The sequence below is a fragment of the Zymoseptoria tritici genome, chromosome 1 (assembly GCF_000219625.1).
Source record: "Zymoseptoria tritici IPO323 chromosome 1, whole genome shotgun sequence".
Taxonomy (NCBI): domain Eukaryota; kingdom Fungi; phylum Ascomycota; class Dothideomycetes; order Mycosphaerellales; family Mycosphaerellaceae; genus Zymoseptoria; species Zymoseptoria tritici.
This window is the reverse complement of record NC_018218.1, coordinates 1161403-1186504: the sequence shown is the minus strand read 5'-3', so window position 1 is coordinate 1186504 and position 25102 is coordinate 1161403. Positions and strand designations below refer to the sequence as shown.

Below are 25102 nucleotides of genomic sequence, written 5' to 3'. Positions count from 1 at the left end.
AAGGTTATGCATAATATTACGGTTAATCTTACCTTATCGGCTAGCTTTTCCTACTCTGCTATTTAAACCTAGTATAGGGTTTGCACCGACTAGCTACCCGGCTATATAAGGACCTTTATCTTACGGATTATGCTACCTACGATATTATTGTAGTTTAAAGCATTATAAACATCCTCTAGTGTTTCGACATTATATAACTTAATCTACGCCTTTACGAGAGGGTTAACTCTAAATTTGTCTAATAATATTAGCTATAATGCTATACATAATCTCGCCGATAATGCTATACTTGTTGTTAAGGTTAGGTCCCTTGTCCTAAGCAAAACGTTCTAGATCTCGTTCCGGATCTACGTAGGCAGCTTGTTTAGGCTATTTAAAGGATAGTTATATATCCCTTCCGCAACGAGAACTATCGTTAGAGTTCTATTAAAGTCGAGTAGCACTAGCTATATAAATTTTGCTTAATATAGCACTCGTTATTAAACAAATTAGCTAACACCGGTAGGATAATACTTTCCTATAATCTTATTAGCGAGGTCGCTACTAAGGTCGGCGGTATTATTATAAGTAACGCTATTAGTAATAACAGCGATGTTCTTACACATAATGTAATCGATAACCTAGTTAATAAGCTTACCGCATATAAATCTCCGGCACTAGTTGCCCTTATAGGTATAGCACTCGTCTACCGGTAGTATAACGGCATAAGGATTATTAAAGAGCTCGTCGAATCGATTAAGACTAAAGTAACTATTCGGCGTAAACTACTTATACATATATAGAGGTGCTGTATAGTAGTCGTAGTAGATACACTAGATAGAAGCGCTAAAGTAGTTAAGAACGTTCTATAATAACATCTAGGTGCTTAGCTATAATATTAGCCGGGACAGTATAGATAATCTTACCGGTATTATATCCTATCGGAAAATTATCGTACAGGTCGCTAGATAAGGCGTACATGCACAGGAGTTTTAAAAACGGTTATAAATCGTAGTAAATTCGATGTTAGTACGTACGCGGTTATCTATAGCCTTATATACGGTAGTACCCTGTTAGTTACGGATAGCTCGGTACTACATCTACTCTTGCTCGTCTACATTCGAGTAGAATCGATTAATAACCTCTAGCACGATATGCTCGTAGTGTTTAATACTACTACACTATTTTATAAGTCGAAGGACACGAGCGTTTCTAAGGAAAGGGCTTGTCGACATATGCGGACCTTTAATCCGCTTGTTCGCATATTAGATCTAGCGATGTTAGTAATAGCATTAACTGTAAGGTTACCCCTAACCCTATTGCTAATCTTATCGATAATGTCTATACCGCGCCCTAGATCTCCTTTAGGATAATCTTGTCTATAGCTAGTCGGATGTCCGGGATTGCTCGTATATCGATAATATAGCCGATGCTATATAGTGCGGTTCTTAGATATTCGGGAATTAGAACGTAATGTTTAATCTTAAAGGTACGTATACGTTCGGAGAGGTAGTATAGGATTCGACGTCCCTATTTATCGAAATTAGCTATAATATCGCGCGTAACCTTATAGATAATGTCTAGAGTAACATTAGCTATAACGTTAAGTTACATTTACGACCCCTTCTACCTACCTGCCGAAGTCTTATAATGCCGCGGCTTGTTGTTACTCGATAACCTAATAGGCCGTAGGGTTCTATAGGTTTCGAGAGACAAGAAATAGATTATAAGGACACTATGCCGCTATATTATAATGTAGGTAATAGAATGTGCGATGTCGGTAATAATGTTAATGTAACAGTAAGGGGGAGGATCTCGGGAAGCTCGGCTTATAGTGAATTTTTTTGCATCCAAGTACGGATGTTACCCGCGTTTAGCGCGGATTTACCGAGATTTTAGCGCTGTGAGGTCAGCTACACCCACCGAGTGCGAGTGGACTGCGTCAGTACTCGATTCCGTCGGCCGCACGCGTCTTAGGGCCAGTCCGGTAGACGAGTGGAGTGAAGATAAGTGAAGTGGACGCTTTGGCCTACGAAAATGCGCTATTGCCTCGCGTGAGTGAACTTTGAATCCTGCTCCGGAGCAGAAGTAAGATTTCGTGAGATCTTACTCGCTTTTCAAGCCCGCTTTACCCAAAACAGAGCGTTAAGCGAGACGGGAGCTAGATAAAACCTAAGTACTTAGCGCAACAGGCCTGTCAAATTTATAGAAAGTTATGCTGCTGTCCGTGCCCGTTACTGCCCGTACGCAGCGCAGAATAGAGACAACCTAGTAGGCCCAAGCGTTCACTTCACTTATCTTCACTCCACTCGTCTACCGGACTGGCCCTTACTGTATGTTCTCGGATCAGCCGGACGGAACTAGTTCTCTCGCCCCAAATACGTGCATCATCATTCTGCATTCTTGTCACCGCGCCGCCTGCTTCAGCTGCTAAAGTTGTCGGGGAATGCGAAAATGTTGAAGTTAATACACTGTGGGACGATGCCCTGACAGTCGCTGTCGGGTATCTCTATTTCCTAAACTCCATCAACGCCCGTATGTCATCATCACTGCACCATATGTTCGATACCACCTTGCTCCCGTAATATGCCACATGTGAATAACACCAGCTCATCGTCCGCCCATACTTGTTAACGCCTGCTCTGACGCGCCGTGTAGTTAACACGCTGCGAAGGGTCATGCGTCACGCCGAAAAGGTATGCCAGCTCTTGCACACCCAGCCGAGCAACGTTTGCTCCAGACTGCTCATCGAGCGCCTCGGAAATCAGAGCGCGCTTCTTCTCTTGCAGTGCGATGATCCGATCCTCCACGGTCTCCTCGATCAAGACTCGATGAACGACGACCTCCCGCAATTGCCCGATGCGGTGCGCACGGTCGATGGCCTGCTCTTCGATGTAGGGATTCCAGAAGGGATCGAGGATGATGACTTGACTGGCGACGTTCAAGTTAAGACCAGCGTTGCCGGCCTTGAGGGAGACGAGCATGATGCGAACGTCCTTCTTGGCGTCTTTGAAGTCGTCGACGGCGTCACCACGCATTGGAGCGCTCATGCTGCCATCGTAGCGACGATAGCCCCAGCCGGCGTCGTCGATCGGAATTTCCAGCAGATCGAGCAGCGAGGTCCACTGGCTGAAAATGAGGACCTTTTCGCCTTCCGGATCATCCATGATTCCCTTGAGGAGTTCCACGGTCTTGTCAATCTTGGCGGAGCCAACATAGCTCTTGCGAAGCTTCTTCAGATACTTCTTCTTGTGCTCCTTGCTGCGCGAAGACAGCTTCTTGAGCTCCGCCAGCGTCTTGGTAGACTTCACCTTCTTCTTCGGCATCTTGCCTTTCCCTTCGCCTTTCCCCTTGTCTCGGCCCTTGCCTTTCTTGCTCTTGTTCCTCTTGCTCTTCGCCTTTCGCCCGGACGCAGTGGAAGGACCGGCGACGCCTTCGCCGCGATCTTCAGCTTTCACTCCGTTACGGTGCATCATATCATCATCGTTCTCGTCATTCTCGTCCTCTTCGTCATCCTCGACATCGTCATTAACGATGAAGCCACCCAGGCTTCCGTCGTCATCACTATCAGACTCGCTCTCCGAGCTGCTGTCATCGCTGTCATCAGAGTCAGAGTCGTTCTGCTCGGTGACAGCATCGCCGTTCGCGGCGTCCTCCGCGGCAATCTCAGGCAGATGAACCTTCTTGAAGCTGTTGTAGTCAGTCAGACGTTTCGGATCGATATTGCCTCGACAATTCGGGCAGCGGACATGCGTCGCTTCTTCGCCGTTTTGGAGTGCGTTGGCAGGGTCGGCGATCCGAGTGAAGCACTCGGAGCAAGTATCGTGCCCGCATGGGATGAAGATCGCCGGGTTTGGAGTCACATCGTAGCACACTGGACATTCGAAATTACCGTTGGTCTCTTTGATGCGTGCCACGACCGCGTCGGAAAGCTCTCTTGCGAATTCGACCATTTGCTCTTCGCTCATGTCAGCCGCGGCCTCGACGCCAAAGTCCTTGATCAGATGGGGATGGCAGCAGGCTTGACGCAAGCGAAGCAGGAGAACCAGGATTGCAGAGTACTGGGTGCCGACTGTGCCCTTTCGCAGGTACTTATTGAACGTAATCTGCGATTGCGTTTCAAGTGCTTGGTAGAAGCCCTTCTCGTCGTCATTAAACTCGGGATTGACGACCTCGGTCTTGCGGTCCGGCAGGACCAGGATCGGTTTGTCTTCGAACGTGCTCTTCTTCGTGCGGCGTAGCATGATGGCTTTGCAAAGCGCTTGCAGTCTCCGCATGGCCTGACCCTTGGTATCTTCCCCGGACGACTTCAGCGGCGTCACAAAGTCGAGGCGAAACTTCTCCCAAGTGCAGTATGGCTTGATGCGGAGGAAGTGCACCAAAGAGAACAACTCTTCCACGTTGTTCATCATTGGTGTGCCGGTGACGCAAAAGCGGTACTTCGCTCGTAGCATACAAGCGCCTTTCGCAGCCTGGGTACCTTTGTTCTTGATGCACTGAACAACTGTTAGCTCGTGAGTCACAAGATGGATGGATCAATGGAGAGCAGGTGCTGAAAAGCAGAGCATCTCACAACGTACCTGAGCCTCATCCAGAACGACTCGATACCAATTCGCATCTGGATCGAGAAAGACGCACTGCTCCTTTGGATATGGGCGCGCGGAAGGATATTGCACCTTTCGCAAGTGGAACTTCTCCATCTTCTTCAGCTCGGAAGCAAGACTACCGTACGTCGTCAACACCACATCGTAAGTCCGAAGCTCTTGAAAACTCTTCGCCTTTTTGGTGCCGTGGTGGGTGAAGACAGTCAGGGCGGCGCGGCCTGGCTTCAGTTTGTCCTGGATCTCTTGTTTCCACTGTCTCATGAGCGCCACCGGCGCAACGATGAGTGTCGTCTTGCAGCGCGGATCCTCTGACTTGTGCGTAACCATGAGAGAAAGCATTTGAATCGTCTTGCCCAAGCCCATGTCATCTGCCAGAATACCACCCTGGTTCGAGCCTTCTTCGCAATTTGTCAACCACGTCAGTCCCATCTCTTGATACTTGTGAAGGTTCACCGACATGTCAGCCGGAGTTTGGACGCGCAAATGTGCTGGCATGTCCTCATCGGGACGAATGTTGTTCAGCAGGGCCTGAATCTCTTCCTTGGATTGAGTCGGATCGTAAGCTGCCAGCTGGTCGTATCGGGTGTTGTACAGGTGTTCATTGCCAGCATAACCACCCATTCCTGGGATCTGTCGGGCGCCACGGAATAACACCTCATCGTCGTCACTGTCGTCAAGAGCCATCGGTCGCGCGGAACTGCCTCCAAGAATGTCTTGAAGCTGGCGCATGTGGCTCCCGATGCCGCTGACGGCACTTTGCAAACCACTCGTGGCCTGGCCGATGAGACCCTGGCTGTATGGCGCACTGTATCCCGCGCGAGGGTTCTGCGAGCCAAAAACATGGTATCCATTGCTGAGAGGATGGTTAGTCCCACTCGAGGAAGGAAATGCGCCTGGCATTTGCATCGTTGGGAGTGGTCTGCCGGACCACTGACTCGCTGGAGCGAAGGACGAGCGCTGTTGTGGGTTGAGAATGTTTTGTCGGACTTCAGCAACGTCCTCATCACTGTCACTACCAGTGAGGTCCACAACAGCGGTCGGCTGGCGAGGTCTTTGAGCAACGTGCTGAGTCTGCAGAATGCCTGGTTCGGGCTTGATGGATTGCGAGGGACTGGGGCGGGCCACGCTTTGGTGACGATACAATGGCTGAGAGGGTTGCCCATAGACGTATTGCGGATCTGGCATCGCAGATGATTCTTGTTTGACAGACGATTCTTGTTTGACAGGACCTGGCCGATGATAACCACCGCCGCCGTGTTTGAGCGTCGTCTGAAACGCAGATCTCGATGATGATGATGAAGGACCAAAGGCCGACGGTTTCGAGGCGCTCAGTTCACGTGAAAGATCAGCAGCCAATTTCGCATCTGCTGCCTCAGCCTCTCGCCGTCTTCTTGCTGCTGCTTCCGCGGCGGCTTGCTGAGCGCGGAACTTGTCGAATTGTGATGCACTTGCGTCTCGTGAAAGATTAAGCTCGGATGAGCCACTTGATGATGCTGGTGTGCCCGCGTTGGACGGGTCTGGAGTGGGTCGCTTCGTGGCGTGCTCTGTGTTCAGATACGACGAATTTGGCATGGGCCTCTTCATCAGATTGGATGGTGTGCCGAATTGAATGCCGTGCGAAGGTGTTGTATGCGAGTTCGAAGCGGCGTTGAAGGAAGTGCCGGCGTTGCCGTCAGCCCGAGATTCCATCGCGGATCGCCACCAATTATCGCGGTCTGGCGGCTGATTGTCGTTGCCGGCCGAGTGAAGTGAAGCTTGGGTGCCGTTCTGACTCTTCGCACTGTGCCCCTCACCAGAACTCTCCACATTCGCCTGCAGACGTTCTATCATTCGCTCGTAGTGCCTCCTGCAGAATTCGTGCTCGCGACGTTTCTCGTCGTAATCGTCGGCGCCGGGGTCCAGACTGTCCTCAAGTACCGAGATGAAGGCGAGTTCTTCGTCGATGTCTTCCAGACTCGCCGAATCCGGCAGCAGTGCTATGGACGTCTCCATCGTGACTGAGCGCAATTAGCACGCAGCCGGGCGGATAGCTGCACGGCGGCTTCGGGTGGCAAACAATTCGACCTCAGCGGTCATGCGCAGCAATCTGCAGCATCGGAGAGTCCGTTTGCTGTTCATGCGGGTGAAGTATTGTCAGGCGAAAGTGGAATTAAGAAGAGAAGCTGGAGCACTTGAAGAGTTGAAGTGAAGTGCACTACACGACCCACGTCAGGCAAACGCGACCGTGTCGGCTTGGCAGCCTTAGTCTACGAGAACTTTAATCACATTTTTGAAGATATGACAGCGATCAGGATGACAATGATGGCAGCCAATGGATTTCATTTGCTACAGCAGCCTCCAGTCTACGCCGACGGTACAGTCAACCCCGCCGATCAGTATCTGCCATGTGGGAGCGCGCACACCAACGGTACTTCCAGCCGAGACGCTTCCTGGCTTTCTGCTACCCATCACAAGTAACAGCCTGATCTGGTAGAAATAGACAAATATGATTAGTGGATGGGCGCGAATGTCGTATCGAACCGTGGCGGGCGAGAACTCACCTCGGTACCATCTACCTGCTTGCCGCGTGCGAGAAGAGGCGAGCCGGCGGTACTCACAGACACAATCGTGGCTCTCAACACGTATTCCTCACCCCGCAGATAGCCAAAGCCTTTTCGACTTTGCATGGCAGCCTGACCGGCCTCGACGACCCATTGCTGAAGAGAGGCCGCCATGCCTCCCGGAACAAATTTCTCTCCACGTCTGTGTGGCGAGAATGCATCAGGCAGTGGTTCCTGCTCGGATGGTGCGACTGATGATCGAAGGAACGCAGGACGACGAATTGCGGTGCCATCTCCAGCTGCCGAGCTAGCTATACTTTGAGGCCGTACAAAGTGAGGGGTGGCAGCAGTCAAGCGAGCTGCGTGAGTTGTTGGGTGCTGAAATGTCGGCCTCCCAGGAGACATGCGTGCTGCTTCACCGGTACTGCGGACCTCGTCCACTCTCCTGCGTTTGGGTGAGAAAGGCAAGTCGAGTCGCTCGTCCGTATCGCGATGGAGAAGTTCGGTAGTAGGAATGGCGAACGCTTGCTCATGATCAAGCATCTCCTCGTCTTCGCCGTTGCGAGCATCGTCGACATCTTCAGCCGGCTTGTTCGAAGTCCGAAGAGCCTGGACGGGATTCAATTTAAGGGGTGACGGTGGTCGCACTCCTTGAGTTGACTGTGGTGTTCTCCCGAACGTGAAGTGTGGCGTGCGAGCGAAATGGTTTGCACTCGGTCCTGGTGTCGACTGCAGCACTGCAGCTGGCCGTGTCGGTGCGATGGGCGGCCGTCGAGGCGTTGAAGGAGGGGCATTTTCACGAGGGACCTGCTTTGGCTGACCCTTCACAAATCGAGGAGCCATGAGGAGCGTGTGTGTTTGTCATCATTGTCGTATTCTCGAGCGCAGTATCAGATCGTGGGTGACGTTGATGCGATGTGTGTATGCAGTGGTAAGTAAAGGTAGGATCAAGAGCAGACTCCATCTCGGTTACTTTCTCGTGTAAATTTCGCGTCGACGCTTGTGACGTCACCTTCAACTTTTGGCCGACGAAAGGTTCCATTCTTGCGTTGTCGATTTCTATGATATATCACTTTCGACGACGAGTTCCAAATCTCTTCTTCCCAAAATTATTGTAGCTCGGCTGATCATTCAGTTCATGAGAGAGCACATCAGTACATCGCGATCGTAGCGTTGTTCCCAAAATCACCCGTCTGAGTCTACACTCACAGTCAGCAAATGTTGTCACCCACCATAGCTGCGATGGCACTGACCGTAAAATCCGAAACCACCGAGAGGTCTTCAATGCGGCCCAGCAGAAACTCGAGCTGTCTATACGCTGCAGATGGAGCGTACTGGGGGACCTGGGAAGGGAACATGGACGTGTCAGCAAAGTCTCGGACGAGGTGTGCTCTTGCAGAGCCCTTTGCCCGCCGGCCAACTTACCATGTGTCCTGAAAGTACCACTGTAGAGAAGGTCAGGCCTCGCTCAGTGTGCCTGGACCATACGTGAGTAACACTGTCGTCCGATCGCAGAACCAACCAAGATGCTTACCACTTTCCAAAATTGCCAGCTCCGGCGAGCGACCCTTGATTCAATTCCCTGCCACAGGTCAGTGCTCGTATTATTCCTGATCAACACCATGTTCAACCTACTCATGGTATGGCACATAAAAGTCCTCCCAGTCACACGGTGGCTTAGAAAATCCCTGAGCGCCATTCCAGGTCATGTTCTGAATTGCCATGATCGTGCCGTTCAAGATCAACTTAAAGTCGAGCTCCGCGTGGACGATGATGCTTCGTTTGTTCTTCTCAATCACTCTCGGAAGCACACTCAGGCCCGACGCAGGGCTGTCGTTGTCGACATCCAGTACGCCATCAATACATTCCTGCCACTCTTGCAAAGGAGCATTGATGACCTTCTGCACGTCTGTCCGGTTGAAGTAGATGTCTGCGCCCTCTGGCTGATAGCCGATTGTACCGGGATAGCCGAGCACGTCCCAGAGAAGGGGACAAGTCGTGGCAACTTGGTACATGTCCCAGCAAGGGTTTACCAGGATGGCGGCGCTATAAATCTCGTTGAATAGTCTGCAGCTGTCATCCTGTCCCAAGTAGTCGGGTGGCGTTGGAAGCGTGCCGTTGGGTGGGAACGTCATGGCCAGGTCCATGAAATCTTTGTAGCCGCAGGACTCGTACTTCTCATGGAGATGGTCCATGAAGGTATTGTTCAGATTGAACAGCTTAGCCCAGTAGTCTACAAATGGCACGGCCGGAATGTCGTTCATCACAACATCGTATGTGATATATGGATCGTAGATCATGATCGAATCGACATTGAAATACGTCGTATTAGTGGCGTTGTGCATGGCGTCCGCGATGTAGGGAACACTAAACAGGTCAGTGAATTGTAGCAGCAAGCACAGCGAGGCAAGCATACTATTGTCCAGCGTAGGACTCTCCAGTAAGAAAGACCTTGCGGTTGTGCAGCTGAAATGTGTCGACGAAATTCTTCCAAAAGCCGAGAAATTGCTCGGCAGCCTCGACCTCGTTCGTAGCGTTCGGCGTATTGCCTCTCGGACTGAACCCAGTGCCTGCAGGTTGCTCGATCCAGACGATGTTGGTCAAGTTCGCCCAGTTGTATGGATTTTCGACCGGCTTGTACGTTCCATACTGCCAGATGAACTTGCCATTCTCTTGAAGCAATCCTTCCAGACTGCTGCAACCCGGTCCACCGTTCAGCCAGATCAAGATTTCGTCGTCCGCTTGTTCGTTGGCCGAAGGATGGAACCAGAAATACAGCTCTCCTGCACCTTCGTCCTGTGATATAGGGAGCAGTCCGGCGTACGTTTCACCAATATCAAAGTCCACGTTCGGGATCGCTGAGCCATTGACCTTGAACTTGTCGGTCTGGGCCGTTTGTGGAATGATGTACGTCGTTTCCGCCGCAGAATTCGAAGTCGACACATCCCTGGGCACTGAGCGTGCTGCCCGTTTCCTCCGTTCCATATTTGGTGAAGTTATCTTGCGTACATGTCTTGCATCTCCGCCTGCGAGAGCAACGTCTGCAAGCGCACAGCTCGCGGCAACGAAAGAGAGAAATCGCATGATTGCGAGTAGCTGCACAAAGCAGAATGCAGGAAGCGAGAGTGCCAGAGAGGGACGCACGCGATCAAGCAATGAGCGAGACCCAAGCTTTTGATCAAGCGACGATAAGAAGCAGAACACCAAGAGATCGGTGCAGCTAGCAAAGCAAACAAAACGGACTTGCCTTTGTGAGATGTCGCGATCATCACGGCGGTCGTGGCTATAATAACCCATCAGCCATGTCGGTGCACAGCCCTCCGGAATTAGTCATGTTCATAGCGTCAACCTTGGCAATGGTGTTGTTGTTGTTGTTCACACGCGTCTTACTATCGCGTTCACACCTTACTGTCGCTTACCCTCGCTGTCGCCGTCGCCGTCGCCGCCGCTGCCGCCGCCGCCCCCCTTAAGCTATAGACGCTTAGGCTATAGATATTACGGATATCGCGCTTCTATAAGAGTTTAACGCTACGTTGCTAGAGCAGCTACTATTGCTAGAGGCTATAATACACGCCGCTCCGCCGCGCACCGGCACTAAGGTAGAGGTTAAGGTTAAGTCTAGTACTAACGAGAACGAGCATATTATACGGCGCCGTCGGCGTATAAAGCGGCGTCTTATTAATAGCGTCGTAGCCGGCTATAGTATATTAGCATTGCCCTCCGGCATAGACGCTAATAGTCTTAGTACTCTACGTCGGTAGTTTATTATACTCGAGGCTCTAATTACTATATCGCTATAGCGATAGTAAGAGACGGAGCTATTTATCGACAACCTTATTATACGTAAGGATTAGCGCTATAAAGAAGACGGAACCCTAGTGCATACGTATAAGTGTAGCTTTACTAATGTATAGCGTACAACGTAGGGTAAGGGTAAGAAGAAGAATCCGAAGAGCATTAAGGCTAGATATAGTTGTCCGGTTCGTATAAAGGCGTCGTTCGAAGAGTACGTCGTCGACGGCGTAACTAGTATTAGTATATACTTCTAACGCACTTAAAGGAATAGCCGTATTAAGCATACCGAGAGCTGTACTATACGCTAATTCGACCTATTCCGGCGGTGCTTAGCGCTTATAAAGTTAGCTAGCTATTAGTGTTGTAAGGGCTATAAACCTACTATAGTATAGAACAGCATTTAAGCATAGAACAATAACGAGGCTCGCGTAGTCTTTAAGGCGGCTAGTAGGCTCTATATAAAGCGGAAGTGCGTCTAGAACGTAGGTGCGATATACCGGAAGATGTTCCCTAATACGTAACTCGGTAGTACTATTACGGACTAGCCGGCGCAATAGTAGGAGCTAAAGGAGTAGTGTTAATAAGGTAAGTTTTTACGGACGAGAAAACGAGAAGTTAAGAAGTTAAAGATTAGTATCGAATCTAGATTACTTAGCACCGGGAGCTCCTAGTAGTGCCCTAATATAGAAGGAGACCTACCTAATTCGGCTATTATAACTCTCGACGTTACCTTACGACTACTAATATTTAAACGCGCTCGAATTCGAGTCGTTTAGAAGAGGATTCCGAGCTTTAATTTTAAAGCTAGCAATTTATAGAAGTTTTAAGGTGTCGCTAAGAGGACCCTAGAATTTCGGCTCGGAGGCGGGCCGCGCGCGGACCGCGAATTTAAGCTAATTATAAAATCGACAATACTCTAGAATTCTACGCTAGTTTACGCTAGTAGAACTTCGACTATTTCTTAAAACTTCCGAGAAATTCGAGCTTTAAATAACATTTACTAACTTCTCTCGCTTCGTAGAGGGTATAAAATGCTCTAAAAGGATAGCCGTTCGCTTAACAGACGGTAATACGGCTTATAGCATCGTATAGGCTCGTCCGGAACGAATACGTCTCCTTATACGCCGTAGATACCTTACCCTTATAGACTCTACGCACAAAACTAACTACTATAGCTAGTTCCTATTTATACTAATAGTTCGCGATAAATTCGGCTACTAGCGACTATACGCTTAGTTCCTTACGAAGTTAGAAGACGGCAACATTATCGCTACGTACTTAAAGCGAATTATCCGATAGTTAGGTAGCCGTAGAGGCTAGCGTCCGCGTTACTTTATAATAGACGATTCTACTACTAAACGCCGAGCCGCAAAGCTAGTATTTAGCGACGAGGACGGGCCTACTAGTAATTCCGAGGACGATAGTAATTATAGCCTCTACGTTGTCGTCTATCTACTCTGCTATGTCTATATATAGCGTACAATTAAGCGGAAGTTTAGCGGTACGGACTATTAGAAGGTGCGTTAATGTCTCTTCTTAGCTATCGTTACTCGAAGGTTAGTTGCCGGCTACCTCTAGTCGCTTTAATAGGCGCTTAACCTCTTGCTAATAGACGACAAGGATAGCCGAGAATACATTAAGAAGGAGCTTAAGGACAATATTAGACTCTAGGCCCTATGCTTCCGTATACATTTACTACTCCTTCTTTAAGTACTATTAACAAACCCCCTTAAGGGCGTATATAACTCCTATAAGGACGGCACTAAGCTCTAAATAGCCGCTAACTTTACACTCGTTAGAGCCGCTATATATTACGAGCAGAAGTACGTTTAATTCGATTAAAGGACTAAGAACGAGCGAGAGCGTAAAGGATACTATATATACCCTATTATAACTAAAGATCCTAAGTACTAGTTAACCGAGTAGCTACCTTAATTTCTATAGCGAATTTAGTAGTAGATTAGTAAACAGATATAGCTCTTAAGGTAGCCTTATTTTAAGCCTTAACCGCTTACGGATAACTTAAGTTGCACCTATAAGATCTACCGTAAGAGCAACCTTCCGTATACCTATATATAGTAGTACTATAAGTAAGTAAACTATATTAAAGTAGAGCATAGAGAGCGGTAGCTATTTATATTTATAAGCGGCGGTAAGTTCGAGGGCATAGCGGCGTTCGACATAGCGATAATATACTATATTGTACGCGATATTAAGTATAACATCGTACCTCCGTTAGCTTACCGCCTTACGGTACGTTTAGCGACCGACGACATTAAGTAGGCTATATATAAGATTAAGGTAGGGCTCGAGCGACGTAACGCTTCTTATAATAAGAAGGAACGTACATAGCAACAATAGATTAAGACGCTTTATCGTATAGCCGGTAATATGCGCTAAGAGGCTATAAGACTCGTAGTATAAGAGCACTTTAATATCGCACTTCCTAATAAACCGCTTCTACTATAGCCCTCGTAATAACTACTCGCTAAGGGCTTCCCCTTAAGCTAGTATTATATTAAATTAGAGCCGGTTAAGGGTAGGCCTTATATTAACCTTACCGTCGAATCTACCGAAGCGATAGTAATACTAGCTCTACTACCGCCGATAACGAAGTAGAAGCGACGATTAAAGAAGTAGAAGGAAGCGGCGGCGGCGGCGGTTACGACAACTATAACTACGACTATAAAGAAGACGACTAAGAAGACGGCGATAGTAGACGGCGTAGTAACCGAGATAATAATAACTACTAAGAACGGTATAGTTATAGTCGAAGAAATAGTAACTATAATAGTCGATCTATACCGACCTCTACCGTCGGCGTAAGGAGGGCAACACAACCCGGAGGCTAGCCCTTCTATAGTAAAGGGCCTACTAAAGAAACGACGGAAGGTAGGAGCAACGGCGGCGACGGCGCCGGCTAGTAAGGGCATTATAGATATACCGTAATAAACAAAACGGACAGTAATGTTAATAAACGAACGATAGTTATAGTCTAAAGGTAGATATTTACTAGTACGCTCTACGTATATCTCTTACTTACGCAAACGACTCGTACGGAAGCTAGAAACACTAAATCCGGTATTAAACGCTCGGCTAATTAGAGCGCTAAGAACTCCTTTAGTTTTAACGCTCTTAGCTATATATAGTATTACTATTTCCTTCCTTTTATTAAGGAGCTACCCTCTTCCGGCGTGTTAGTAAGGTAGTATATAATAGTTACTCCTCTATTTACTAGCCCTTATAGTAACGTTTAGTTCGAGCCCGGCGCGACCTACCTCTTATATAATAGGGGAGGGATAGGTTAGGTTATTAAGGAGGGAGGGGGTGTAGATGTTTTTTTGTAGTTGCCTAATTAGGCAGCTACAACCCTTTTTAGAGTAGAAAACCTCTCGATTAGGCTTAGCGTAAACGTATGGCTAATAAGAGCGCGAGAGACTCCTTCAATTTTGCATCTACTACCCTTAAAACAACAGCGACGGCGACGGCGACGGCGACGGTAAGGTATCCTGTAGTAGGGACGCGACGGAGGGAGCGAGTCGCGATGCACACTAATGATTAGCTAGGGGCACGGACTGGGGCCCTCCGGAGGGTCTTGAGTTAGGGCTGGTGCACACACATGTCTGATGGGTTATTATAGCCATAACCGTCACGGCTGGCGGCGCGGACTTGCCCGGGGTAACAGCGGACCTTGCGACAAGGTTGCGGAATGAAGGCCATGCTTGAGCATGTTGAATGCTGGAAGTAGGTTCGGCCGGCTCGTCATGGAGTGAGGTCGGCAAGCAAATGGGGATCTGACATGCTTCCAGGTTGCTGAGGCAAGCCAATCACACGCCATTGCAGTCTGTAGCTCATCACACATACAAGCTGTCTGTAGTCTGGAAGATAGATCGGTCAAACAACGGAACTTTCCAAGCATCTCTCGCAGTACTGAATAGGAGGTAAGGGCACTGTCGTATAGCTTCTCTTCACGCGACCCAGTATTCCCTCGCTCAAAGCTCAAACACCTCCTGCACTCCACTCCAGTCCGACTTCTCCCGCTTCGCCCAATACCCATCGTCCTTCTTCAATACCCAAACCTCCTCCTCCACCCCAGAAACATCCCCGTCGACCTTTTCAAAGAACTGCGGCGTCCAGCTGTGGCCATGCGTCTCCAATACCTTTCTCCTCGCCCTCTGCCGCTCCTCCAGCCGCGCCTTCAGAGCCTCCGCTTTGTCCGAGTCGCCCATCTCCAGCGCGCGTTGATCCGGACGGAGTCGAGAGTCAGTCGGCGGGAGGTGGTTCTCTTCGACTTCAGTGACTTCGTTTAGAGCGGCGGCGAAAGAGGTCAACCCGTAGACTTTCGCTGCGTCAGGTACCAGCGATCCTACCGTCCAGATTGTCTCGCCAGTATCTGTGCGCTTCAAGCTTTCGGTCCATTTGCCTGCAAGGCCGAGCGGCAGCACAGAAGTCAGAGCGGGACTGCCGAAGAGCTGGACTGAGACTTCCTCGCTACGGCCGGAGAACATGCCTCCTGCTTTGAAGGTAGCGACTGCTCGCATGCCGTTCGTCTCGTTTTGAACAGTCATGGTCTGCACCGGCTCGACATACTTCTCGCCTGCGATGACGTTTCGCAGAAAACATGTCGCCTGACTCCACGAGTAGTGTTCGCCCACTGCGTGCAGCACAGCTCGGGCGCGGCCTTCGTTGTTAACCTCGACTGATTTACCCCAGAACTTTTGTGTAGGCAAAGGAGACTGAGCGTAGCACCAACCGCCATTGTTGAGACTCTCGGCTTGACACGCCATGCGAACCGGGTGATGAGAGACTTTCTCCGCCAAGAATCTGAAACCCAGATCCTCTCTCACGAGTTCGAAAGTCTCCCCCAGCATCGGGTTGAACGGCTTCCGCACTGCGCGTTCTTTGACGCGGCTGTTCGCAAAATATGAAACTGCAAAAGCCGTCACGTACATCAAGCGCTCTTCTTCGGAGCGAGCTGCAGCAGCTTCATCGAGTAGGTTCGCGTATTCCATGGACTCGGCGAGTCGCTGGAGGAGTGAAGTAGGCTCGTTCGCGGTCACTGGCATTGAGACAGTCGACAAGTCTTTGCCGGCGTTCTTTCGCAAGAAGCCGATGATGCTCGGCGGCGCTTGCTTAGGGGGCTTGATGGTGGCACGGCGCTTCACTCCAGGAAGAGGAAGAGGGGTGAGCTTGTCGGGTTTGGCAGGAAATATGGGCGACTTTGCAGATGCCGAGTTCGTTGTAAAGAGGATTGAGTCGGAGGGTGCATCACCACTGTCGCTGCTGCTGTCCGAGTCTGCCTCTCTCGCATCGTCAAACAGTTTCTCTTCCTGTAACTCATCGAATTCGCTCGAACGGCGGATCGATAGCAGCTGCGACAGTCCCCTGCCATCGTCAGCATCGAAGAACTCCTGAGTGTCGATGGAATCCATAGAAAGCCGCGAGCCAGTCGTGAGCTGGGGCGGGTTGCGCCGTGCTTTGCTTTCGGCGATCAGCGTGGAAAAGTCTTGCACCACGCTGTCAAGATCATTCAACAATGCCATGCATCTCTCATGCACTTCGTTCTGCATCAGAGCTTGCGGCGCCTGGCCGCTAGGGCGTCGTCGAAACATCGGATTACCTCCGCTCGAAGGCGAGCTGGGAACGGCAGAGGTTGTCGGAACCGTGAGCTGCGCAGAGACACTTCTGCGGAAGAGACCTGAAGGACTTCTCTCTGCACTTGCAGTCCGCTTCCAGAACGGCCTGCGCTGGCTGCCACGCTCGTCCACGTCGGGGAAATACTGTGATGGCGCTTCGTTCGACGTCGGACTGGGTGTATTGCTACCTCCTTCAGGCAAAGACAAGCCCAGACCCGTACTGAGCGAGCCCTTTCTATCCGTATCTTTGGCCAGTCCACGTACGGCGTCCCTAGTCCCAGATACCTTGCTGACCAGCTGCTCGATTCTCGCCCATTCGTGCTGCTCCTGCGGGCCGACCCAGCTGCCTTGTTGTGTTCTGAAAGCCTGAATGGCAGTCCCCGGGGTGCCAGGCGCAGATGCATTCACCGTAGTAGACGCACGTTCGAACGCTTCTCTCCAGCTCTGGAAGTCCTTCCTGTTGGTTGCTTTCAGATGCCACACCTCTGCCCCAGAGTCGACGGAGAACTCTCGCGTCTTCTCATTCGCGCCGATCGCTGCCAGAGACAGGGGCACGGCGCCTCGCAACGCGGACGAGTGTCGGTTCCGGTAATAGGATAGTGTCGATGACGTGAAATCCAACGAGAAGAATCGCTTTGCAAAACCTTGTCCCTTTTTTCTCCTCTTCTTGTACAAGATCCCAGTGTAGAATGTTGAACCTTCAATGCCCTTACTCTCAACCCCATGACCCCCTTTTGAATGCGGTCGTGGGTCTTCCAACACTCCGCGATGTTGGCCTAAGCTGTGCGGCAAGGACTCGTTCGAGTCCGTTACTGGTTCAAGCGAAGGTGTATACCCAGATCCTACGGCACTGCTAGGATTGCTCGTGAATGCTTGGGCATAGTGGAGGTGGTGTCCAGACTTTGGCGGCGTGTCCGTTGGATGTGTCATCAAGACGAATGTCACATTCTTGGAAATGGTCTTGGAGAACGTGTTGTCGAACACCAGGCCGTAGGTACCTCCTTCGCCCTTCGGAACATCGTATCGACCCATAGCCACTTTGTCCGCTTCACATCTGCCTGTCCATGCGACAGACTTCATGCCAATTCCCTCTAGCTTTTCCACCACTGTGCCAGCGATCACCGAACTCCGTCGCGACTGCAAAGCAGGTCGCGCGACATGATCGAGCGCCGGCGTCGAGGGTATGTGTCCTTGAGTATTCTCAACAGTCTCTTGCGATGGTAGATTTGGCGCGAGGTCGGTCTTCGTCCCTGGGTGTTTGAAGATGCCAAAGTTGATGCCTTTTCTTTTCACCTGCAGTGACCAGCTGATGGAGTGTTGGTCCGGCACCTGGATCCAGCGGACCAGGTAACTCTTGGAGTGAACGATGATTTGTTCAATCCCTGCCATGGTGGGAGTGGTATTGATGCGCAGACGCGTTCAGTGTAGGAAGCTCGGTGGTCCGCTGCGATTCCCTTTTATCGTCCTCGCATCGTCATGCGCTCGGGGTATACGGACACGGCTGGAACGCTGGCCGAGATAATGTTGGTACAGTACAAGTAAGCGGCCAGCGCGTTCCGTCGGAGAATGGACAATTGGAACTTCCGCGTTTGCTGAAATGATGTAATTCGGTCGAACTACCCTGCGAATGGTCTGGACTCCTCACAAAAGGTTATTTGGTAAGGATGCAAGTGTTTGCAGGACAACAGAACAACAGTGTCAAGCTACTTAGGTATAGACAGACTGCCCAGTAGGGCGCGTCAACAATGCAGGTGCTCCGCGTGTCTCAGCTCAGGGACGAGGACTTCTAAGGAGAACTACGTGGCCTCAAAACGGCAAACAGGAGGCCGATCCCAACTCCCCGAATCTCCTGATGAAATGGGCGTACTGGAACAGCACGTAACAAGGGCGTTTGGGAAGGCGTGTGTGCAACTTATGTGGATGGAGTAGAAGGCACGCAGGGAGGCGTATAGATAGATGAGCAGACATGCTATATTGGTCGTACAGGCAATTTTCGCAGATATGCCTGCAAGTTAGCGAGCCGCGACAAGTGAATATCTTACCAGGTCATGCGAGGTAGGCGTGTAGGTAACCGTCGTAGTACCGCGCATGTTATCATCAAAGAAGCAGACCACAGGAGAGAGGCCCTTCGTGGCGCAAGAATGATTGTTGAGACAGGACAGGGGGACACCGGATTTGGCTTCGAATGCCATTGTGAGAGTTCGATGGGTAACATTGATCTCCATAATATATAGTGATACAGACGTTTGAATCTGCTATCGAGCCGCGCAGGCTGCCCTCTCCACGAGGCGCTGGGTATAAAACGTCCTCGCCGGTTGTCGAACTCGCTAACAAAAATACACGAGACATCTTTGCTCTCGTGTCGCTCAAGTAAAATCAAACAGCAAAACTTTTTGATAGGCTCTTCGCCTCCATGCATTCCCAGAAAACAATGACAACGCCATAGCAGGTTCCCAAGAACATGCCGCTTTTCTCCAGAAAATGCAAAAAATGATTATTTTGGTGTCGAATTCACCGCCAGCGCCAACGCTTGGTTTTTGGGGATGCGAGAATCAGGCCAGCTCGCTAATGTTGGAACAAGGAAGCAAATCGCAAAAGGTCGTATAGTCGAACGGGTGCAAGCGCGAGCCGCTCTATGATGAGCGACGGCTGAAGATGCTGAGAACACCGCCGCTCATTTGGCGTGTGAGAACGTTTCGGATGCTCGCGCGCTCGGAGTCGGATGATGCGCCGGAGTCGGTGCTGTCCTTGCGAAGGCTGGAGGTCTTGCGTTCCGAGTAGAAGTTGCCGGCGCCACCACGGCCAACGCGGTAGACGGGTGCTTGCTGAGCGTCGCGGCTCTTCATCATCTCCTCGTCGAATTGGAAGATGCCTTCCTCATGGCGGCTGAACATGTTGCCTGCGCCTCCACGGCCGGACGGAACGTATTTCTTAGGTTGCTTCTGGAGAGGAACGCGGGATGCTGGGCCGGTGGCATCTGAGCCTTGAGTGACTTCTTCGGCCTTGTATCGTCTGAAGTTGCCAGCGCCGCCAATGCCTCCGCTGATGTAGGCTGTCTTGGACACGGATGGGTGTGGCTCGATGACCGAGAAGAGTGACGGCATTGTTGTGGCTGTGTGTGACTTTGTTGGTTAATGAGGTGTTGTCGTGGTGTGTATGAGATGTTGGTCGAGTAATGGCCAGGCAAGGAGGTATATGGAACCGCAGTAGATATGTTGGTAATCGATCGTGGAGTGGCGAGGACAATGGAAAGTTCTTTCTTTGTCGCGTGCTTGATGAAACAGAGAAGGGAAATGGTGGCAAGCCCGCCTACCTTTGTAGTTCACATTGCGGTTGGCATCGGTCTGGTCTGTGCCTTGCAGAGTCTTCTGTCATGAAAATGGAACACATCACGCGGCCCATACTCCTTGGCTGGAAACGTCTGCAAAGACCAAGGGCTCTAACCGTTAACTGCAGGTGAACCCACGCCTTGGTCTTTTTGACTTTGAAATTTTGCACCCCGGCTTAGCAAAGCCCGGCACGATCACCTTTGTCCATCACAAGGCCTCTTCTCACTTTTCATCCAATGTCTGCCACGCTGTATCTCGAGGTCAGGGCGGCATTCTCTGTGATCTGGCGATCATGTTCCAACTGTTTTCACGTTCGTCTCACTTTCTAATGCCTGCCATTGCTCGTTCAAAATCTCGACAGTGTTGGCTGTTCCGTCGCTCGTCTCCGTTGTCCGCTCAAGCCAAGGGCACATGACTTCGACTGGAGCTCGGCACTTGCGGGCCGCTACCCAAAAGCATTTTGAAGGGGTAATGAGAACTCATGCTTTGACACGATTGTTCCTCATTTTGACGCCACGCAACAAGGACTCGTTCATCGTGGTCTGATCGACTCCGCTCGTGACCCAAGCCTCCTGGCCTCGACTGAATAAGACGGCAAGGAACACGTGGGTCGTTTAATGGCGTGCTCCGTATTGTTGAATCATTCATCACATTGCTGGTCGATGGCGTTTACTGTTGATGATATCGTTCGCTGTGTGACTTGTGACTCGTGATGTGTGAATTGTGACCGTCGCAACCAAGATTGAGCCGAATCTGCTGACTGCTGAAACGACGAAGAGAGGCCCGCAGACTTTGCGATCGTCTTCACGAACGGGAGCCCAGATTTACCGTCGGGAACGGTCGCCCCCCCCCGCAAACATCTCGGCGCCGCAGGTACCGCGTGCCCTAATCAATCTAGCGTCTGTCTGGGGTTCATCAGTCTGTCAGTCGAGGAGAAGGACTAGACTTCATAGACCGCCCCTCCGCCCCTTGTCATAGCAGGCACTTCTGGGCAGCACTCCTCCATGCCTTTCGAGCGCAGCTGGTGTTCTGAGTCAACGACTACGATATCGTTTCGAAGAAGTCTCACTGCTGACAAGGTCCGCGGTACCTTGTTGGACACACCCCTTCCGCAAATTACGTACACCCGGCGTCTATTACGAAATCGCATCGTAATGGGTCGTCAGCAAATGCCGCAGAGCGCAGTACAACAGAGGTTTCGAGGGAGTAGACACGAAGCCACTTGGGTGCAGTCCAATATGCTGGAAAAGCCGCTGTGGGGTATCTCTTTCACTCTATGTGAACTTTTGATGGATGATGTCCGGATCTGCAAGTTGTTAGTCACAACCATGTCCATGCCGATCGTCAGACCCATGGGCTTCATCGAATCATCACTTACTCTCGTGCCAATCGTCAATCGTTACATACATCTTCCTGAACGTGCTCAAGCCCGCCAGGATACTGCCGCCAATCCAGGTGCTGTATAATCGCTCAGGGGGAGCGAAGATCTTGATGCGCATATCCTTGACGGCCAGTCGTTGCACTTCGTGCAGCAATCGGTCTCCGAACCCCTTGATCATGGTGGAGCCGCCGGACAGGACAATGTTGCCAAAGAGCGCTTTCCGCAGATCCATGTCGGTTCGATTTATGGAGTCGACGACGATTTGGTGGAGTCCCGGCCATTCCAGTCCGATCAGCTCAGGATCGAAGAGGATCTCTGCCGCTCGGAAGCGCTCAGGCCCAATTTTGAGCTTCCTCCCATCTGGCAAGACGTATTCCGCTACCTTGCTTTCTCCACCTCGGTTGCTCGCACTTTGCCATTCCTTCTCTTCCTTCTTCGGATCCAGAGCCACGTATGAGTGCTTCTCCTTGATCGCTTTCACAATCTCCTTCTCTGCGCTGGTGTGGAAGACACTCCCACTCTTTCGCAGCAGCCGTTGCAGCTCTTCTGTTACATCTCTTCCTGCCACGTCTATCCGCCGGATACTGCTAGGGACTGCGAAGCCCTCGTATACAGGCACCGCGTGTGAGACCCCGTCTCCCGCGTCTAGAACAATTCCGGTTGTGCGTCCAGATGCGTACAAGGAGAGCACTGCTTGGATGGAGGTATAGAGCGCGGGTACGTTGAAGGTTTCGAAGAGAATTTGTGCGGCGGTGTCTCGATTTGTGCGTGGGTTGAGAGGTGCCTCCGTGAGCAGGACCGGGTGCTTCAGCATGTTATCAATTCATGTCCATTGTGACAGCATAGCCATCGGCGACTGACCTCAGCCTCGACATACCTCTTCGCTCAGTGACTTCAACTCGTCGGTGTAGATGTGCTGCCAGATCTTCTCCATGTCATCCCAGTCCGTGACAATGCCGTGTTCGAGAGGGTACCGGATCTTCAGGAGGCCTCGATGCTCTTGCGCGCGGTTTCCGATGAACACGTCGCCTTCTAATCCACCCGCGAGTACACGCATGTGCTTTGGCCGGCCGACATATGAAGGGAAGAAGCATCGCGGTGAGTCCTCGCCTGCGTATCCAGCTCTGATGGTGCCGCTGCCATTGTCGATGACGATCGGAGTGTTGTGAAGATCGCTCATGATTTCGAGCTCCCTATCGCGTCCACGAACGCTCGACTATCGCGTTCTTCGGGACATTCAGGCTGGTCGATCGGTGGAATGGTGCTGTGTTTTGTTGGAGATTGTTGTATCATACGCGGTCTGGGACGGGACCTTAAAGTTCAGGGTTGAATCCGACTGCACTCTCCACGACCCAGTTTGGCCCCCAACAATCAGGTACCACTGCTCAAGCACAAAACATCTGGTCATGAGCAGCCAACACCGCGAGGAAATGTCACCACGAGCTGCTGCGGTGTCTGAAGAGCCAATCTATGCCTTGCGATCCTGATCACTGTACTCTGATCATCTCCAACTACAAAGTACATGTACCTAGCTTCCAAGTCTCGTAACATCTCTGGCCGCCCATTTGCTGGCAGTCTTGATGTCAGATACCATATGCGACCGGGTGTTCGCTCCCTTGCTCCAATCCGCCGGGTGCCGTTTTGCACCATCTGAAAGAAATGCATGAGATTCACAATGTCAGGTCAATAGATCATGTACCAGACTGGGAGGATGCCGGTCGTGGACGAATTTCTTAGGCCGATAGAGCACCTCGGCTGTCTCCCACATCTACAGTCTACAATCTCGAGTCAGCACATCTAGAATACAAAACCCATCAGAGAGAAGACCAAGGAGACAAGAGCAGTCCAAGGTAGTTCACATCGATCACACAGCATGTCGGCCTCCTCCTTGAAGTACGACTTCTTCAACGTCTCCATACCCGTGGAGTACGTTGCCGTCGTCGAAGTGGACCGGGTCAAGAAGCTAAATGCCTTCACGCAACAAATGTTCACGGATCTTGGAGCCATATTCAGAAGACTGTCTGTGGATCCAGATGTCCGCGTGATAATTCTCACCGGAGCTGGAGAGAAAGCATTCACAGCTGGTCTGGACATCACCGCCGCCTCGCAGGGGGCACTTACCGGCGGAGGTATGCCAGGTGCCGAGAAGGACACCGCGAGGAAGGCGTGGGATCTTCGAAGACATATCAAGGAGATCCAGGAACCCGTCTCGGATGTGGAGAAGTGCGAAAAACCCGTCATCTCGGTCATGCATGGGATCAGCTACGGAGCCGCTATCGATATCTCAACATGTTGCGACATCCGAATTTGCTCCAAGGACACCATCTTTTCCGTCCGAGAAGTTGCGATTGGTCTTGCAGCCGATGTTGGAACTTTGACCAGACTTCCGCATACCCAAGTCCCCATGTCATGGATCAAGGACATATGTCTGACGGCGAGAGATTTCGGAGCTCAAGAGGCTTTGACCATGGGCTTTGTGTCTGGCGTATATGACAGCAAGCAAGCGGCGTTGGATCGGGCGATGGTGCTGGCGAAGGACATCGCGGCGGCGAGTCCAATTGCTGTGCAGTCGACCAAGGCGGTGATCAACTATTCTAGGGATCACTCCGTGGCAGACGGTAAGGAAATTGCTCGCGCAACAGACCAGCAGCACGACTGACATCTTCACAGGACTGGACTATGTCGCTGTTTGGAATGCAGCAATGCTACAAACGCAAGACGTGAAGGACGCATTATTCTCGAAGAAAGAGAAGAGGACGCCGAAATTCGCAAAGCTATGATACAGATGTCAAGAATACACACTATCTAAGGTATTTATAGATAGTCAACAACCATGTGCTCGCCCAATGGCAGACGCATTCATCTTTTCCTCCTCATCAGTCCGCCTGCTGGCCGGTGCCACTCCATCCGACCATACTTGTCCTGCGTGACTACCGCGTCAGAGGGAGCAAGAATTCTGTGAGGATCCCATTTTAGCTTTCATTTCGGCAGCAAAGCATATGACATAGACTCACCTTCCATCCCTCTTTCGCTCGATCTCGAAGCCATCGGGATAGATCTTCTCCATCTCCAAACGATGCTTGCTCTTCTTCCTGTCTTCCTTGATCCGAAGCTTCTCAAAGAACACATAGGCCGCGTAGAAGACAATGTTCGTGTTTCCAATGGTTGGTCCACTCAAGGAACGGAAATTCTGCACTTGTCCGAGGGTGATCTTGCGTCCATCGGACTGCTCCATGAGATCTCGACAGAACTGTGCTTGCGATGTGCCAGTCTTGGTGAAATGAGTGCTGATTTTTTTCCTTATCTCGCCGCAAGTATCGTACACGGCTACGCGACGACCCTGCTCCTCTTCCGGAAGGCGGATGTCGCTCAGATCAATCTTTTCGCTTGCCTTGCTTGCTGCATCATTGGACTTCCGCTTCTTCGAGGACACTGTCGGCTCTTTGACGCCGGCCAGCTCGCGTTTCTTGAAGAACTCCCATGCTTGCATGTACGTCTTGCTTCCCGCACCTTTCATGGCTCCATTCTGACCGAGGAACGTGTTGAGGCTGTGGTTGGTGACGCTGATCTTGTCGCAGAACTCTCCGACCTTCTCTCCGCTATCAAGATAGCGGCGAATCTTCTTTCGGACTTGATCGCAACTAGCATCTACGATTGCTCCGTCCAAGTCAATGGCATCGACGTCTACTGCTGCCGGTTCTTCGGCGTCTGGTCCATCGGCGGCAGGGCGCTTTCTTGAAGTCAAGTAGGTACCGGGCTTCTTCTGTTCGACGAGAGCCATCAGCCCTGACATTGGTAGACCTTTGTCGAAGAGAGCAGGCTCGGGCCGTTGATTCGC

The 25102-nt window shown here is 50.9% G+C and overlaps 7 protein-coding genes across 7 annotated transcripts; 1 reads left to right on the top strand and 6 right to left on the bottom strand.

Annotated features, from left to right (window-relative positions):
• Positions 1-2609: 2609 nt before the first annotated feature.
• Positions 2610-5204, bottom strand: MYCGRDRAFT_34542 (uncharacterized protein; the record flags this gene model as incomplete). Its single annotated transcript, XM_003855944.1, has 3 exons — positions 2610-3356; positions 3501-4475; positions 4560-5204. The coding sequence occupies 3 exons, from the start codon at positions 5202-5204 to the stop codon at positions 2610-2612; spliced, it is 2367 nt and encodes a 788-aa protein (XP_003855992.1).
• A 3070-nt stretch (positions 5205-8274) lies between these two features.
• Positions 8275-10342, bottom strand: MYCGRDRAFT_106874 (uncharacterized protein; the record flags this gene model as incomplete). Its single annotated transcript, XM_003855943.1, has 6 exons — positions 8275-8322; positions 8377-8466; positions 8549-8600; positions 8658-8705; positions 8759-9490; positions 9540-10342. 6 exons carry the CDS (start codon positions 10205-10207, stop codon positions 8275-8277), a joined length of 1638 nt encoding a protein of 545 aa, XP_003855991.1.
• A 4568-nt stretch (positions 10343-14910) lies between these two features.
• On the bottom strand, positions 14911-17943 carry MYCGRDRAFT_98235 (uncharacterized protein; the record flags this gene model as incomplete). The annotated part of the gene is made up of 2 exons (XM_003855942.1): positions 14911-17847; positions 17899-17943. 2 exons carry the CDS (start codon positions 17941-17943, stop codon positions 14911-14913), a joined length of 2982 nt encoding a protein of 993 aa, XP_003855990.1.
• An 823-nt stretch (positions 17944-18766) lies between these two features.
• Positions 18767-19814, bottom strand: MYCGRDRAFT_102108 (uncharacterized protein; the record flags this gene model as incomplete). The annotated part of the gene is made up of 1 exon (XM_003855941.1): positions 18767-19814. The coding sequence occupies one exon, from the start codon at positions 19656-19658 to the stop codon at positions 19188-19190; it is 471 nt and encodes a 156-aa protein (XP_003855989.1).
• A 1343-nt stretch (positions 19815-21157) lies between these two features.
• Positions 21158-22536, bottom strand: ARP2409 (actin-related protein, ARP1 class; the record flags this gene model as incomplete). Its single annotated transcript, XM_003855940.1, has 3 exons — positions 21158-21189; positions 21262-22069; positions 22142-22536. The coding sequence occupies 3 exons, from the start codon at positions 22442-22444 to the stop codon at positions 21158-21160; spliced, it is 1143 nt and encodes a 380-aa protein (XP_003855988.1).
• Positions 22537-23091: 555 nt separating this feature from the next.
• On the top strand, positions 23092-24044 carry MYCGRDRAFT_106870 (uncharacterized protein; the record flags this gene model as incomplete). Its single annotated transcript, XM_003857615.1, has 2 exons — positions 23092-23882; positions 23935-24044. 2 exons carry the CDS (start codon positions 23138-23140, stop codon positions 24042-24044), a joined length of 855 nt encoding a protein of 284 aa, XP_003857663.1.
• Positions 24045-24274: 230 nt separating this feature from the next.
• Positions 24275-25045, bottom strand: MYCGRDRAFT_31350 (uncharacterized protein; the record flags this gene model as incomplete). Its single annotated transcript, XM_003855939.1, has 1 exon — positions 24275-25045. The coding sequence occupies one exon, from the start codon at positions 25043-25045 to the stop codon at positions 24275-24277; it is 771 nt and encodes a 256-aa protein (XP_003855987.1).
• Positions 25046-25102: the final 57 nt, after the last annotated feature.